Genomic DNA, 16662 nt, shown 5'->3' with positions numbered 1-16662 from the left:
TGAAATCAGTTTCCTTGCTCAGTAGAACACCTATTATGAAATCTGTTTGTTCCCCATACACACATATGGAATGGCAGCTCCCTGACATGAAATGAACATTGTCTGATGGCAAGAAAGTTTGAAATAGCGCGTGTGGGGGTAGCAAGATTGATTAGAACGCACCATTTACAACCACAACAGCAGTGCTTCAAAAAGTGGGATGTGGCAAGCTAGCCCCCTGGGCATTCATTGTGGCCCCAAAACAATCTGTTATGTTGTATTCCATATACCCTATTTTACAGTTGTCTATTTTCTCATCATCGTCAAGCAAAATTAATTAGAATGTACCATTCCAGCCAGCGTGGCAATACTTCAACAAGCCAGATGGACCATGTGACCCTGGTTATGCATCGTTCGCCCCTATACATGGTCGTCACCAGGCACTATGGCAGCAGCCACCACCATCAAAACAACAGTTGACTTATAACAGTGAGGTTGGACCTCATGAGGTAAAAACATTGATGAAGCTTATGATATTCTGCTATCTCCTCTATTGACCTGTAGCTCTGTAGCCCTGGAACGGACCATCTTCACTTGTTAAAAATTACTCGCAAGATACATATTCTTAGTAGTAATTCTCTCACATGTGCTGTCATGGTTGATGGATCCAACTTGACATGTTCTGTGCAATTTTGCATTATGTGTTTTGAAAGTAAAAGATGAAAAAAAAACTACGGGCACCAAGTTTAAAAATATGTAACCAGTAAGCCTAAAAGCAACTAAACTGTTATATTAAATTCATTATTTGAGTTCATTGGAATATACTCCCTCTGTCCCATAATGTAAGATGTTGGATGTAATAACGTCTTACATTATGGGGTGGAGGGAGTAATAAGCAACAAAGATTAAATTATGTATTTCTGCTATGCTGTGATGGGCTACTTTTGATGTGTTGCCTAGGTGTCTATTTTTCCATCATCTTACCATCAGCTGTTGCCTATGATTTCAGGCACCCCTGCCATCCTTCAACAACTGCAGTGGAGCCAGCTACCATTGGTATTCACAGCAATTTTCTACCCCTAACTCATTTGATTATGGCGCACACACAACCTATGGCAACCACCAACACCAGTGGGAGCAGCTTCCCAGTACTCTCGAGCTGCCTATTGCATCTTGGCAGCATCCACCTCCTCCGTTGCATTGTCGTCCAACACCTAGCAAGGTAAAAACAGCACTGAAAACCTGTGTTTGCTGACATGGTCCTCTTTTAGACAGTATAGACATGGAGTGAACCTTTCATTAAGATTACTTTTTCAAGATAGCTTGTTGCATATGCAAAACCCTTGTGTGTTTCAAACTCAAATTAAAGAGGGTTACACAGTGTCAGACTATGTAATGTAATATCCTCTCATAGTTTGACACTATTGCTTATCTAGAGGATCATTGCTTATGGTCCGAACTATGAGAAATGTTTATTTCCTAGAAATTCTTTGACACCAGGTACCAAAATAACTTCTACCTGGCACAACATTTAGGATCTTACTACTGGAACTGAGCACGGGAACATTAAGGTTTTACACACGCTCATGTCTAGAGTGACCTACAGGCAAGTTAATGGATCAGCACTCTTGTCCTTTTTGGTCTTTTTCACCTGTGCTACTCTTCAACAGGATCAATTATGTCCTACAATGTGATGTTTCCTTAGCATAGACTTTCCCACTAAAAGAGTGATTTTAATGTGACAGAAAGTAAAGATCATGTGTGTATAAACTTTCTATTGCCTGTATGAGCATGCGTTGGCTGTATGATAAACTGTGTACTGTGTAATACCTTGATCGCTATCGGTGGCGGACCCTCGACGCGATCGGCGGTGGGTCCTGGAATGATCGGCGGCGGGTCGTGGAAGCGATCGGCGGTGGGTCCTGGAAGCAACCGGCGGCAGATCCTATCCTGAACGACAACAGCGCCAGATCAGGGGATCCGCGTGAGACTCCAGAAGGGGATCGACGTGAAAGTGATCCGCCGCGGACCTTCAACGAGATCGGCTGCAGATCTGATCTTGCTTTGCACTGGGAGGGCGGCGGCGGACGTAGGGACGAATGAAGGCGGCGAACGACTCGTGCGGGCGAGTGCTTCGAGGGCACAAGGAATCGCTCGTGGGTGCTGGCGTCTGGTTAATTTTCGTAGGTTTTATTTCGTAGATTTTTTTACTCCGTTCTTTCCTCCATCGACCGGAGGTTTTCCGCTGGAAATCGTCGATGCATAACATTTTTTTTTGGTTTGCGGGTCCTGGGGGGAATCGCTGGGACGTGGGAGGTGGGATTGAGGACGAAAAAAAACCGGCTTTGGTGGGACGAAAAAAAACCTGGAAGCGAGACTACCAACTGCTTCATTAGGAGTAGAGATGATGCATAAAAATATTAAGTGGCTTGATGCATTGTATATTACTCCCTCCGTTTCTTTTTAGTCCGCATATAAGGTTTAGTCAAAGTCAAGCTTTGTAGAGTTTGACTAACTTTATATTATTAAATATAAACATTCACAATATGAAATCAATATCATCAGATGCACCATGAAACGTATTTTCATACTATACAGTTTTAGTATTGTAGATGTTCATATTTTTTTATGTAAATTTGGTCAAAATTTGTGTAGTTTGACTTTGACCAAATCTTATATGCGGAGTAAAAAGAAACGGAGGGAGTACTTACAATAAGGGTAGTTAGCTGCTCTTTCTTGCACAGTGATTACTCGATGGTGATTATCATTTTTTAATGTCTTGTTCTATGATTTTTTTATCCTCAATTATGTCTTTCTCAGCAATTTCACATCTTTATCACCTATACTTTCAAGAATAAAAACTATACCGGGAATTGTTGACAAATTAATATTTAATGCAAACCTGCTACCCCCTCCATCCACATATATATATGGCCTAATGCATTTTTCGAGATTGTCTTTGACTATTCATAAGATTAATATTATATGAGATGTATAATGTGAAAATTATATCATTGGAAGCACCTTTCACGTACGTATTTGAGAGTATGGTTTGTGTAACTTGCATATCATATATTATTGCTCTAACATGCAATCAAAGTTACATGAAAATGCCTTAGACCCTATATAGATGGACGAATGGAGTATATACAATTGAGCAGTCACAAGGTGACCTTGATTTGAAGGTGAACAAATGATCTAGGGGCTCTTTTTTCTCCGTTACAACGCACATGCATTTTTGTCTAGATGGCTTTTTAACAAAAAAATCAATCGAGAAGTAATAATCAATGCAACATTAATACAAACATTTATTGAAACTGAATATAAAAAATGGTGCGTAATGACAAGTAAATTCTTCAGGACTTTGCGGAGTCCAAGATTTGCTGGGTGCGTCATTTGGCGAACAAAGTTGCCTATCTTTTAGCTAAGGAAGGTTGTATGAATATAAGATTTGTAAAATATGGTTCCATGTCATGATGGTTAATACTCCCTCCGATCCGCTTTAGTCTGCGCATAACTTATTTTGATTTTTTCCTTAATAGTCTGCGCGCGTTGGCAAGTTTCCGAGCATACCCTCCTTTGACCGGAGTAATTAGCATTGCTTTGGCAGCTGCAACGAAATGGCAGCCAATGAATCACGCCATGCAGCGGGCCCGTACTGCGGGTCTGGGAGAGATAAGAGGAGCCACATGGACCGGCCAATCCAATGCATGCAGTAACTGAAAATGTCCAGCGCTTTCCATGCATGCACAAGGGTAAAACAGTCCAAAAAACAACCAGCTGGGCTCTTCTTGGTATCTGGAACGCTACTTATGCGCAGAGAAAAAAGAATCGGAGGGAGTAAATCACAGCGATTCCAACTACTCCATGGTGGGGTAAAACAAGAAATTGTACCTAATGACACATGGAGCAGGCTTGCAAGATTTCAAGCCTGTTGCAACACACAGACATTTATACTAGTACACAGTAGTAATATTAGAAGGGAACAACAAAATTATGAATGTGTCTAGGGCACATCTAGATGTGCTCTAGTTATTGCACATCTAAATGACTCAATCAAACTAGAAAGAAAAAGAAAAAATACTAGCAAAAATGGTTGCACGAATCTTCATGTAAGATCATTAGCATAGGACTTAGATATGCAATACTTATGGTATATCTAGATGTGCTTTAGCAATACTGTAAAATTATCGAGTTTCAGAAATTCAAAACGTAAACCATGTGAGGAATCCCACAAGTTTAATGATCAAGTTTAAAAAACAGTTTTGTTAAAGCATTTCTAGATGTGTCATAAGTATTGTATATTTAAATTCTATGTCATTGATCTTACGTTGAGATTCGTGTGAATTTTTCTTCTTCTTCTCTTTATACTTGATTCACTCATTTAGATGTGCAATAATTAAAGCACATCTAGATGTGCCCTAGACACACTTGAAAAAAAAAAACTTAAAACATAGCGAGAATCCGACGATTTAGCGGATCGCAAAGACGGTCTGCTTCCGCACCAGCGTACCCTTGTGAGTGTTTGGTAGACGGTCCGTATTTAAACAAATGAGACTCTTTTTTAATTTATTCATCGCCCGGAATGGAAATGGAATGGCAGGTGGCAACTCGGTGCTGCCCCCACCGAAGACCAGGGTTGACACATTGACACACACACACATCACGAGTACTGAGTACACAACACGCACCCACACACACTGACTGATCCAACCAACAACCACCAACCACACACACACGGAGCACTTTATTCCACGAAGAAAGAAAGAAAGAAATACTCTATCCAGACGTACGCATTGTAGGCCACCCAAATCGCTCCCTGATTTATTTGTTGCTTTCCTCCGGACGGCGGGCCGGCTGTCGCCTGCATGGCCCGTCCGTCCGTCCGTCGGCGCGCCTACTCGATGCCGTACTTCTTCTTGAGCAGGCCGATGAAGTCGTAGACCTTGTCCGGCGAGTAGAGGCTCTTGGCGACGCTCTCCCGCTCGCCGCAGCGCTTGGCCCACGCGGCGATCTTGGGCGCCACCTCCGGCAGGCTGAACTCGCCGTACCTCTCGTAGCTGTGGAACCAGGCGGTGAAGGGCGCGAAGGCGGCGTCGACGAACCCGAATTTCTCACCGCCGAAGAAGGGCTTGTCCCCGAGCGCGCCGTCGAGGGTCTTGAGGATGTCCAGCATCTCGGCGCGCGCCTGCGCCTGCGGCTCGCCCTTGAGCTTCCAGAGGCGGGAGCCGCAGTCGTAGACCTTCTTGTCGACGTAGTCGGCCCAGAAGCGGGCCTGCGCGCGCGCGTAGGGGTCGGAGGGGAGCAGAGCGGGCGCGTCCGGGAAGGCCTCCTCCAGGTACTGGAGGATGATGAGGGACTCGTTGACGGCACGGCCGTCGTGGAGGAGCACCGGGATCTTCTTATGCACCGGGTTGGCGCGGAGGAGGCGGTCGCTCTTGCCGGCCATCAGGTCCTCCTCCGCGTACTCGTAGGGCAGGCCCTTCTCGGCCAGCGCGATGCGCACGCGCTGCCCGAACGGGCTCACCCAGAAGTCCAGCAGCACCAGCCCCTTCTCGCCCGCCATTGCTCCCGGTTGCCTTGAATCTCGACCGATCTGTGCTTGTGTTTGTGTTGTGTAGGCTGTGTGGGTGATGAGTGAGGATGAAGATGAGGTGAGCGGAGGATTTATAGGGGGGAGGGGAGGGTGGGATCGTGTGTATCCGGAATAGTCTGGCACGTTTTGACTAGAGCTAGAACGTGTGTGAGAGGAGATCGAATCGAACGGGTGGTGTACGTACCGGCTGGAGGATTCTGGGCCTTCGTTCGGTGTGTCACCGCTTGCGTCACGTAACCGGCGCACGAGGGCATGGGCCGGCATGGCACGTCTGTGTGAGCGGGACGAGTGGCTGGCTGGCTGGGAGGCCACACCGCGGGCTGCGGGCACGTCGGCGGAGAAGATCGGGGATCCTGGATTGGGGGAAAGATGTGATATGGGGTGACGTCATCGAAAGGAGCTAGTACTAGCCTGGTATTGCGGGATTGCATTTAATTTTGAGGGGAAATTAGTTACTTTTGATTTAATGCCAAGATTCGGCACTGCCAATCTAAAGTTGCCAATTTTTTTAGAGATGGTGAGAATTACTCCCTCCGATACATAATAATAGTAGTATAAGGGCGTTGTAGTTGGTAGTCAAGCAATTTTAACCGATTTTTGTAGATCTGCCAACATTTGACTTGCTAATTATTGGTACCAAATCGATTAAGCTCTTAACCTAGATAGATAAGCAAACCAGACCATTGCATGGTTTCAACTCAAACTCCATCTTGAGTTTAAACTATTGGATAAATGTTGAATACATGACATCGTCACCATATTGAGTAGATGCTAAGTGAATGGTATACCCTATGGTAGAATTCAACATATATTATGGTCAGTGTTCTCGCACGGTTGTTCCTTACAAATCGTGTGTGTGCGTGCGTGCGTGCGTGTGTGTGTGCTCTCCTAGAGTTACTCCAAAAATGAGGAGCGATTCACAAATCTTCAATGATTACGGTGGAGGGGTCAGGGCAAATTGAATATTTGTGCTCAGTCCACGGAATGCTTGGAATAGTATAAGGATAGTGATCCATCTTTGCAATTTGATTTGATCAAACAAAGACTCTCTCTCTAAATTTCTCCTTTCCTTTCCAGTTGTCTATCATGTAGATAGATATAAATACAATCACAACATTCAGCATCTTATAAACATGGAGTTGGGCAGCATGCAGTATGATATTGTACATACATGATTAATTCCAGATTTCTACTCTGTACATAAATGCAAAAGATCGCAGATCATGATTGGATATCAAGCCAATCACATGGGACCATATTTTTCCTACTTGTACATCTTCTTAACCATAAGGTGCAGGTCACAAATAAATAATGACCAGCAACTTATTTGTCCATGTAGGTGTAGAGAGCATATCACAAATAAAAAGCAAACCAGAAAGAGCCACATGTGTGAGAATCGCAAAGACACATAACCATATAATCTGATAATAAATGGAATGAATTGGGCAAAGCGTCTTCACATCAACAATATGCATGTCCTAGCTTTCCAAGCCTCCTCCGTGCTCCCGGTTCCTCTAGTGACGTTCAACATAGATCATATATACATCCAAAGAGAAGACATCAAGCATGCCGTTGTGTTGGCTAGGCCTAGAAGGTACCGGGAATTATTTTGGGGCCTCAACCTGGTGTTCCATGAGAATTCGGTCATGTGCATGTGTCCGTCGCATGAATGTAGTCCAGTCAAGACCGCAGAGTCGCACCGATTCTTCTAAGAACCGCAGCCATGTGTCTTGGCCCAAAGGCCACAACTCAACTCCCGCCTGACCTTCTGTAATGTGTTCTCTGCTCTCCACCAAGGCCCGCCGATGCCGCCAGTGAATCTGCGACCCTGAAATCCCCCGTCAATTCGCATCCCACATGGATTTGTAGCGTGCACCAGTAACAGTATACAGAAATGCATGGCTGCATTTTTTATAGAAATGACTGCATGTAGTTGTTGCCGTAGATTTTTTTTTTGAGAAATTTTTGCCGTAGATGATATAATAGCTTGATTTTTTTTTGAAATATGAAATTTCATTTCAATTAACCACTGTGCCCAGCAATATCGCCGGCAATCAAGTCTCGGATAAAATTAGGAGCAGCGCCCGGCCATACGGCTTGGGACACATGCACCATCTTCGACCCGTGCGTCGCTAGAGCATCCGCAATATTATTACAAACCCGTGGGCAAAAAGAGATAGAAAAAGAACTAAAATGCAACATAGCAAGGGCATTAATTTCCCTAAAAAGGACTCCATTTGGCGCTAGATCGTAGTTCTTCGAGTCAGTGATAGTTTGTACCAAAATCTGCGCATCCGTCTCTACCAAGACGTTGGTCATTCCCCACTCCTGGGCATAGTTCAAAGCATGCACACACGCTTCAACCTCCACCAGTAGGACATCTTGGGCATACTCCACCCTTCCAGCACCAGCACCTGCACCCATCACATCTCCCATGTGGTCTCGGATCACAAACCCCCAGCCACCACACTTCTTGTCACTATGAAAACTTCCATCAACGTTAATCTTTAGAATATCTTGTGGCGGGGGCTTCCACCTTTGCACCTTTTTTGGATTTGAATCTTTGTGCTGTGCAAAGAACTCTAAATACTCCTTTGCATCAGAACCAGCCTGAAAAGCAAATTGCTGAATAGCTTGATTGCTGCTTGAAGCCCCAAACTGTGCGGCTCTGCGCTCGGGCATAACAATACAGCCTGTTATTTTTCTCAGAAAAAAACAATACAGCCTGTTAGGCCATTGATAGGCCTTTCAGTCCATTGTACCCCCAGGACGAGCGTTACCTGTTGTACGTCCATCTTCTCACCCAAAAAAAAACCCTGTTGTATGTCCAGCATCTGTACGCCCACATCGATTCGGGGCAACTTGGCCACCTGCTGGTACTGACCTACTGAGTGCAAACAACCTCAGTGAAGCAAAGCTTTATTAAAAAAAAACTCAATGAAGCAAAGTAGTATTGAATATCGTAATATTTAATAGTATTCTTTACCTTGAACAAATTTCAAACTGACTATTGTTCCATGTTGATCATGATGTATTCTACAATTTCTTAAAGTATTCAATTTTCATGATTTCTAATGATGATCGATTGGGGCTCATAAATATATCAGTATGTCACAAGTCACAACTACCCAATGGCATGTATTCTGAAGATTGCCAAATTCCTTAACTGCGCATATGGACATAGATATCTGGAGTTCTCAATACAATATGTTTCTATATATTTTTCTTCTTGCTAAGTCGGTACACATATATTGCTATTTATTACACCCCCTGTTCCTAAATGTAAGTCGTTTTCGCAGTTCAAATTATAATGCTCTTATGTTTAGGAACCGAGGTTGCATTTTATAAATAAGTAATGCTACGATGTTTGTTTAAAGCCAAGATTACTAACCAGGATGTTAGATAGATTGCGAGATTGATAAATGCAAGATGATTTAGACCCTATTTTGTTGGCTTATGGCTTCACCCAAAGCGGGTGAGCAATTTATTCCAAAGCTCTGTATCCTTCAAACTGAAACAAGGGAACGCTTCCTCACTGCCATCCATATGATAATCATGCACCTCCATCTTCTGTTCTTAATTGGCCACATGGACGTACAGTCCTACAGCTCCAGTTCAGGTTCTCATATACCTGAATTTGGTTCCTATTCCATCTCTGTTAATTCCATAGGTCAGTACCAGACTTCATCAAGCTTGCACTGTCAAATAATTTCGTTGCCATGCGGAGGCTGGTTGGGTATATCTGAGACGAAATAATGTATTTTCGAACAAAAAGAGACGCGTGGCAGGGGACGCAGGTGTGGGTGTCTCCTACAGTGGAGGCTCTTACCCAGACTCGAGGACTAATGCCGGGCTAAGAATGGATGGAGTATGGTCGCTCTTCCTATCGTGGTTGAGTGCACTGTGATGTGAGCGGCATACACTATCTAGCAACAGGAATGCCAAGGTGGCGGCTCCGGATTGTGGTCCACGTAGTTGCTCTCCGGCGGGTATCATTGCGATGGTGATGGCTCTCCTCTTGGGTTGTGTGGACAACGGGAGGTGTTGCGGCAGGTAGCTCGGACGTGCCCACTTCTTGGAGGGGCGGTGTCCTGATCCGGATCTAGGGATCTAGCATCGCCGTGTTCTTCCTAGTGACCTCGCAGTGACACGTGTGACATGCCGAGCAAAAGCTTTATGCCTTGGAGTCGACGACGACGACACCCGTGGGTGCTGCTTTCTTCGAAGATGTTGTCATGATTATTCTCTCCGTGTCAAGGCTCCGTGTGAAGACCTTTGTCTCGTGTGGACTCGGTAACGGTGACGCTCTGCGCCGGTTTCCCTCTGTGGGCGTTGTTATGGAGTTTAGGTATGCTAGGTCATAGCATGGGTGTGATTAGTTTTCCTGGTGTTCGTTGTAGGTAACGTAGTCGCATGTGCTATCCGTGTGTCATCTATCTCAAGATTGACTTTGTAAGAGGGCTACGTAACCATCTTGTATTGTTCAGCGCCCGTGTACTTCTTCATGTGTTACTTTATATGGCCTGTTTAGAGAACAGAGACGCCTCTCTCTCTCTCTCTGCAAAATATTCTAAAAACTGAATTGATTTTGCATGTAGGGAAATCAGCATTGAACAAATCCAACAAAATGTGATTGCATCCAACGAATCTTCTATATAGTCGTCAGTCAAGAAGACACATGCAATCTTCTGAAACGCATGCGAGTCTATGACAGAACAAAATGCGGTTAGGTGTAGAAGGAATGATGGTTTAATGCGGGTCGGATGGGTCTGTATTGACTATATATCGGTTGTGAATTTCACATTTTCTTAGTACTCCCTCCATCTAGGTGTATAAATCATCTAACAAAAATTAAATAATCTCAAAACACTTAGGTGCGATGTATTAACTTTCACCTCGTTTCTTGTTTCTTGATATAAATATAGGAACGAACCAATAAGAGATGTGAGGCATGTATGTTTTCAGTGACTTAAGACTACCAAACACGACATGCACTGGTTAATTCCTTGCATGAAATGCTACTCCCTGTATTCCAAAATATAGTGCGCCCGCGTTTTCCGAGGTGCAACTTTGACCATAAATTTAACCAATGAGACCAACTGTGGCGGGAGAAAAAATTATATAATTGAAAACTTCTTTCGAATACGAATTCACTGATATAATTTTTGCTCCCACCGCAATCGGTCTTGATAGTTAAATTTACGGTCAAAGTTAAAACACGTGGATAGAAGAAGCACTACATTATGGAATGGAGGAAGTATTAATTAGCAAATAAATATTAAGTTCTCTCATTTTTCCTTCTGCCTTGGTCGCGGTGCACCTGGACAGCAGGAGTAACCATTAGATGCATCTCATATAGTTAATGTCACACAACAACTTGAGCCATAGGAGAACCTAGCGTTCCCGAATAAAAGCGAACCAAAATAAAGCGACATATTTGAGAATCACATAGCATAGAGACCATGAATAATCTGATAAATACAGTGACTCGGGCAAAGCGTCTTCACATCAACGTGCTAACATGCCGCCTATAGGTCTTCCCATACCTTCTTTTTATCACCTCCTAGTGGCGACCACCATATATATCACACATATGCAGACAGGTTGCCTGGGACTGGAAGGCACCGGGAATTATTTTGGGGCCTCCGCATGCTGCTCGACGAGCAAAAGGAGGTGGATCTAGTCGCACCACCGCCAGTACCCGTGCCGATGGGTGTCCGCCAAAAGGATACCGGCGTGAGAAGCCAAATGGCTATATCGCGCACCCCTCATTCAATGTCACACCGGTAGGAGTCCGAGACAAGGAAACCGACCCTCATCAAATCAGGTCGCACTAGATCCACCTCACCGCTGCCCACAGAAGACATGATGTAAGCCAGATGCTCCCGACAAGCAAGATGCAAAAAGCATCATCCCGACCGCTGGCTAGATCGCCGCCAGCAGTTGTCGACTTGTCGTCGGCCAATGCAGGGCCAGATATGTTGCCAGCGCCACAATAACCCTGCAGCATAGCAGCATGGCCGCCGCCCTGGCGCTTGGGCTCCGCCGAAGCGTGCAGCGTTTAGGGCTGCCGCTGCGCTCGAGCCGAAGGGCTCCTAGCAACGTGAGGAGATGAGCCCGCCGCAACCATCAGGCAGAGAGACTTCTCTTGAAAGTTTCCTTTGGCGACTGCTAGGTAGGCAGGAGGAGATGAGATGGGGCGGTCCGAGCCGAAAAGTGGCTGCAGAGGCCGAGCTTCACTGAGCTCTATATATATTTCTCAGCCAAAATACCTTTTCCGTAACTCAAAAAAATCTGAAAAAATGTTTTCATATAGACATATACTTGAAGTATATGTGTACAAATTTTCATAAACATATGTATTCATATGTGGTGTAACAAAAAAGATAAATACACAGATTGAAATAGGCTTTTTCTTTGTTGTATTTGTGTCAGATATTTGTCTTTTTTGTGTAGCATGCAGATGATCAAATTAGTTACTGAAAATTTATACATACTTAAAGAATATGCATATGTATTTGTACAAAAAAATTGGCATTTTTTGAAACTTTTATATATATTTTGATTTTTTTTTTGCAAAACGAGCTCCATGGAATCCGGTCTTTGCAACGCCACACTCCGGTCCGAGCGGCCTATGTGTCTCATTCATATAATAAAAGTCTTCCAAGTTACAAGCCACATTTACATTGGCATGACAAAACCAAAATGACAGCTCTAATCTTTGTTGACAACCACCCAAGAAGTAAAAATTCGAGCGAGGCTGAAGAATTCCCTGAGCTTGGCGGTAACATACGTCACCTGTCTCCGGCACCACCGTAGGCCGTAGCAGTCACCAAATGACATTTTGAGGGTGAATTCCAATACTAAACTGGGCTCCGTCACCAACTCCTCTTCGGCGTGTTCATATACTAATCTCCACTATTTCCTCTATGAAAAATGAGGTGGTGCTAACACTTTGAGGCTCTAGACATGCATTGCTTGGAGTTGTGTTCAAGGGTGCCATATATATACCCATGCAGGTGATTGGCTATCTCGTCTTTCTCCATGCAAATGGTGACCCCGTGGTTAGCGTTTTACTGATGTGGAATTCAATTATTAAAGTGTCATGCTAGCCGTGGGAGGCAACTACTCCCTTTGTTATCTAAATACTCATATATTTCTTTACAGAGGGAGTACGTGTTTCCACTTTATTTTTGTTGTTGTTGTCCTGCTTCACAGTGGATCTCAGAACAGCAAATGTGTCGGCCTATTTCAGAAAGAACCAACTAGTTTGGCCCTTTGCTTCACTCAGGCTCTTTGAAGTTTAAAATCAGTAGGCCAGTACCCTGACTTTCTCAATCTTGCACTGTCAAAGAATTTTGTTACAACCCAGGGGGCAGTTGAGAAAGAAAGAAACCTATAAGGAGAGTTTGTTTTTGGTCCTGAATAACAAAACAGAGATGATCAGCTGCAGTAATGAGCTCCTAAATCGCCCCTCTCTCTCTGTGTGTGTGTGTGTGTGTTGGGTTTTAGCCCGGTTATTTCTAATTAACTGGACAATTCTTTTTTTTTTAATGAAATGCAGGACCCCTGCCTCCTCTCGAGGTGCTAAAAAAAAGGCTTTCAGTTGAGTTTTGAATATTTTCAAATGGGTCCAAGTATAACCTAAATGTCACTATGCCACACAATAGATGATAAGATCCTAGGAATGTACTCCCTCCGTTCGAAATTAGTTATCGCAGAAATGGATGTATCTAGACGTATTTTAGTTCTAGATACATCCATATCCGAGACAAGTAATTCCGAACGGAGGGAGTATGTGGAAGAATAGTTTGATTCTTTTGAAAGATGACACAAAATATAATCACGTGAGTTCAAGAGCACATGGAGTATACAAGTTGATGTTCAAAGGATATCATGGTCTCAGGTAAGCATGTGTAAGGAGAACTAATAAACATGAGGTTGACTTTGGACAAGAAATAAGAGAGTGAGGTTGAGCGGAAGATGCTCATCGTAGTTGATCGATGTGTGTCGAGGACTGATGAAGCAACACTTGGTGATATGGGTGTCTTTTGTGTCTATGGGAAGGTCGGCGGTCTTCCTGATGTCACGGTGGAGACGTAGGCGTAGCATCAAGCGACTTCGGCAATGCAAATCCATCACGGAAGCTCCATAGAAACAGTGTCATGGCATGGTTTGGTGTCGTCGCGACCAATGTTGTTGAATGGGTGCACCACCATGTCCTGGATGTTGAAGAGGTCAAAGCAAGGTTCTCTGATGGAAGAAATTGGACGCGTAAGTGACATAGACGACTCGCCCATGGGGCTCAAAACTTATGACAATGGCATGGGGCTGCGATGAACTCCCCATGGGGCTCAAAACTCCCCATGGTTATAGGTCGCGAAGAGAGATTGGAATTTCGTTGACAACTAGTAGCATTTGGTGCATGAGGTCGATTTGGATAATTAAGACATCAAAGTGTGGTTTTATTCCCCTAGATGAATTATACCTGGAATTCTAAGGATTTTTTGTGTTCCTGGCAAGTTGAAAGGATGAACGAATTAAGTGTAAGAGGGAGAGGAAGAGGTGAGGGGCGCCATGGCTGTAGCATGCTCCTCCTATGTTCCTGGTGGTAGTAACGCGTGAGAGCTATTTCTCGCGTTGTCTAGTTTCTTCCATACACATTCTATATTTTTTTAGCACATGATTTAAAACACACATTTTTTATGTAAACTTTTCCATACACATTATACATTTAAATGTTTAGCATTTTTAGAATACACGATTAACTTTTCTTGAGGTACACGACTAACAATTTTAATCATATTTTTTATATATCTTTGATGTCTAGTTTCTTCCATACATATTGTACTTTTTTGGTGTACATCATAAACATTTTTTATACATGTTTAACATTTTTAAAACACATAACTTTTTTAAATACATTATTAGCATTTTAAAAACATATATTTTTATGTCCACTTTTCCAGATGCATTGTACATTTTTTGTATACATGAAAACCATTTTTATACATGATTAACATTTGGAAATTGCATGATTACCATTTTCCATTTTTGTATATAAAGTGATTTTTATAATATATATATTTATTTATTTATAATTTTTCCAAATATAATAAAAAGTTAAAGAATAAGGCAAAAAAAGAGAAAATGTGAAACTAGGAAAAAAGAGAGGAACAACTACCTAGCTTGGCCCGCCCATTTACGAGGATCCCTGACTCGAGCGAACGCTGCAGCTCGCATTAGGCGATACATAGCATACAGAGGAGATGTCGCGTCGTGTCCATGGGCTAAATATCTATGGGATTTAATTGGGCAAAACTAGGCCGAAAGGAAAATAAAAGAGAAAAGAAAGGAAAACCAAATGTGGGCTTGGACTACGGTGTAGGGGAGCTCCTAATCCACAACGGCACATCCAATAGGTTACATCACTTTCTTCCTTATATGATGATTTTAAGTTCTTCTTTCCTTTTTCCCTTTTTTCATTTTTCTTCCTTATATGATGATTTTTTTCCAAACTCGTGAACTCTTTTCAAATTGATGAACTTTTTCATTTTTTGATTGAAAAAAAGTTCACCAGATTTGAAAAAAGTTCGCAAATTTGAAAAAGAAATTCATTAGATTTGAAAAAATTTCATTTATTCTGAAAAAAGTTCATAAAAAATGATAAAAAGTTCATCCATTTTTGAAAAAAGTTTATCGAATTTCAAAAAAGTTCATCAAATTGAAAAGAGTTCATGGATTTTCAAAAAAATGAAAAAAAATTATCAAATTTGAATAAAGTTCATTGAATTGAATGAAACAATAATCAGTTTTGAGAATAAAATCATCAAATTTCAATAAAGTTCATCAAAATTGAAAATAGTTTGTGGATTTAAAAAAATCAAAAATTTAGAAAAAGCTCATCAAATTTGAAAAAAATCATTGAATTAAACAAAAAAAATCAGTTTTGAGAAAATAACTCGTCCATTTTAAGAAAACTTCACGAATTTTAAAGAAATCACCAAACCAGGAAAAAAGGAAAGAGGAAAAAAGGAAAAAGGAAAGAGGAAATAAGAAATAAGAAAAGTCGGAATAATGGGTAACCACGTCGGGCTTGTTGGCTTGGTGGTTGTTGCGGTGTGGTTCGATCTGTGGGGTCCTTGGTTCGATTTTCTTCACCCGCGCTGTTTTTGCTTTTTCAGCAGAAAAAGGGAGGTGAGATGGGACGGCCCGCGAGTTAGCAAAAATAGTAGAAACCGGCGCCTGCAGCGCCAAATAGGAAATGCCACGGTGTAGGGCGTGGGAAGAGATAGAGAGAGAATAGGATGAGCCAAAAGTGGACATATGGCCCAATTAGAATTTATGTGGTTTTCGTTGACAATTTTCGTATTTAAATAATTATATGGAAATGATTATGGCCTCTTATAGTTGCCAAAAATTTCTAGAAAATGAAAATAGGCTCAATAAAATATGGAGAGTCTAGGAAAGATATTTCATTCTCCATGTAAATTTTATAAATAGGTTTTTATGTAATCAAATCGTTTAAATTTATTTTAAATTCCTAAAGTAGTTTTAGGGTCTTATAAATACCAAAATTTGTATTAAAATAACCAAATATTCAAACACTATTAAACATTTTTCCAGTATTATTTATGGAGGATTCATATTATCTGCCCTCATTTTTTATTATATGATCAATTGGAAAAAAATCGACCATAAAACAGTAGGGCAAAAACCCTACTATGTGTCATTTTCATTATAAGAAATATTAAAAGGTGCTGGGTACAATGGTTGTTGGGGGAACAACCAGAGTGAGAAGGTTACAAAAGGTATAAAAACAAATTACATTATTGTTCAAATGTTGTCTATCCAGGATGACATGCCATCCTTGAAGCTAGGCTTTGCTCTCAGCATGGTGAGCTTGAAAGTTTTGATGAAGTCAAATTTGCATGAGGTTATGGAACATGGTGTATCTTCAAATATCAAGCCATTTCTCTGATTCCATATACTCCAGCATCCAACAGTCACAATTTCCATGAAGAAAGGTAGATTATGTCTTAATTTGCCATCAGAGATCATGTCATGAACAGTCAAATCAGTGTTCC

General features: G+C 42.2%; 1 protein-coding gene across 1 annotated transcript; it reads right to left on the bottom strand.

Annotated features, from left to right (window-relative positions):
• Positions 1-4519: 4519 nt before the first annotated feature.
• On the bottom strand, positions 4520-5635 carry LOC119303445 (probable glutathione S-transferase GSTU1). Its single transcript, XM_037580574.1, has one exon. It carries the CDS (start codon positions 5543-5545, stop codon positions 4877-4879), a length of 669 nt encoding a protein of 222 aa, XP_037436471.1. The 5' UTR covers positions 5546-5635; the 3' UTR covers positions 4520-4876.
• Positions 5636-16662: the final 11027 nt, after the last annotated feature.

This window comes from Triticum dicoccoides, chromosome 5A (genome assembly GCF_002162155.2).
Source record: "Triticum dicoccoides isolate Atlit2015 ecotype Zavitan chromosome 5A, WEW_v2.0, whole genome shotgun sequence".
Classification (NCBI taxonomy): domain Eukaryota; kingdom Viridiplantae; phylum Streptophyta; class Magnoliopsida; order Poales; family Poaceae; genus Triticum; species Triticum dicoccoides.
This window is presented reverse-complemented; position numbering and strand designations above follow the sequence as displayed.

Excerpts from the sequence above, each read along its gene's own strand:
- LOC119303445 (XM_037580574.1), bottom strand. The coding sequence starts at position 5,545 with ATGGCGGGCGAGAAGGGGCTGGTGCTGCTGGACTTCTGGGTGAGCCCG.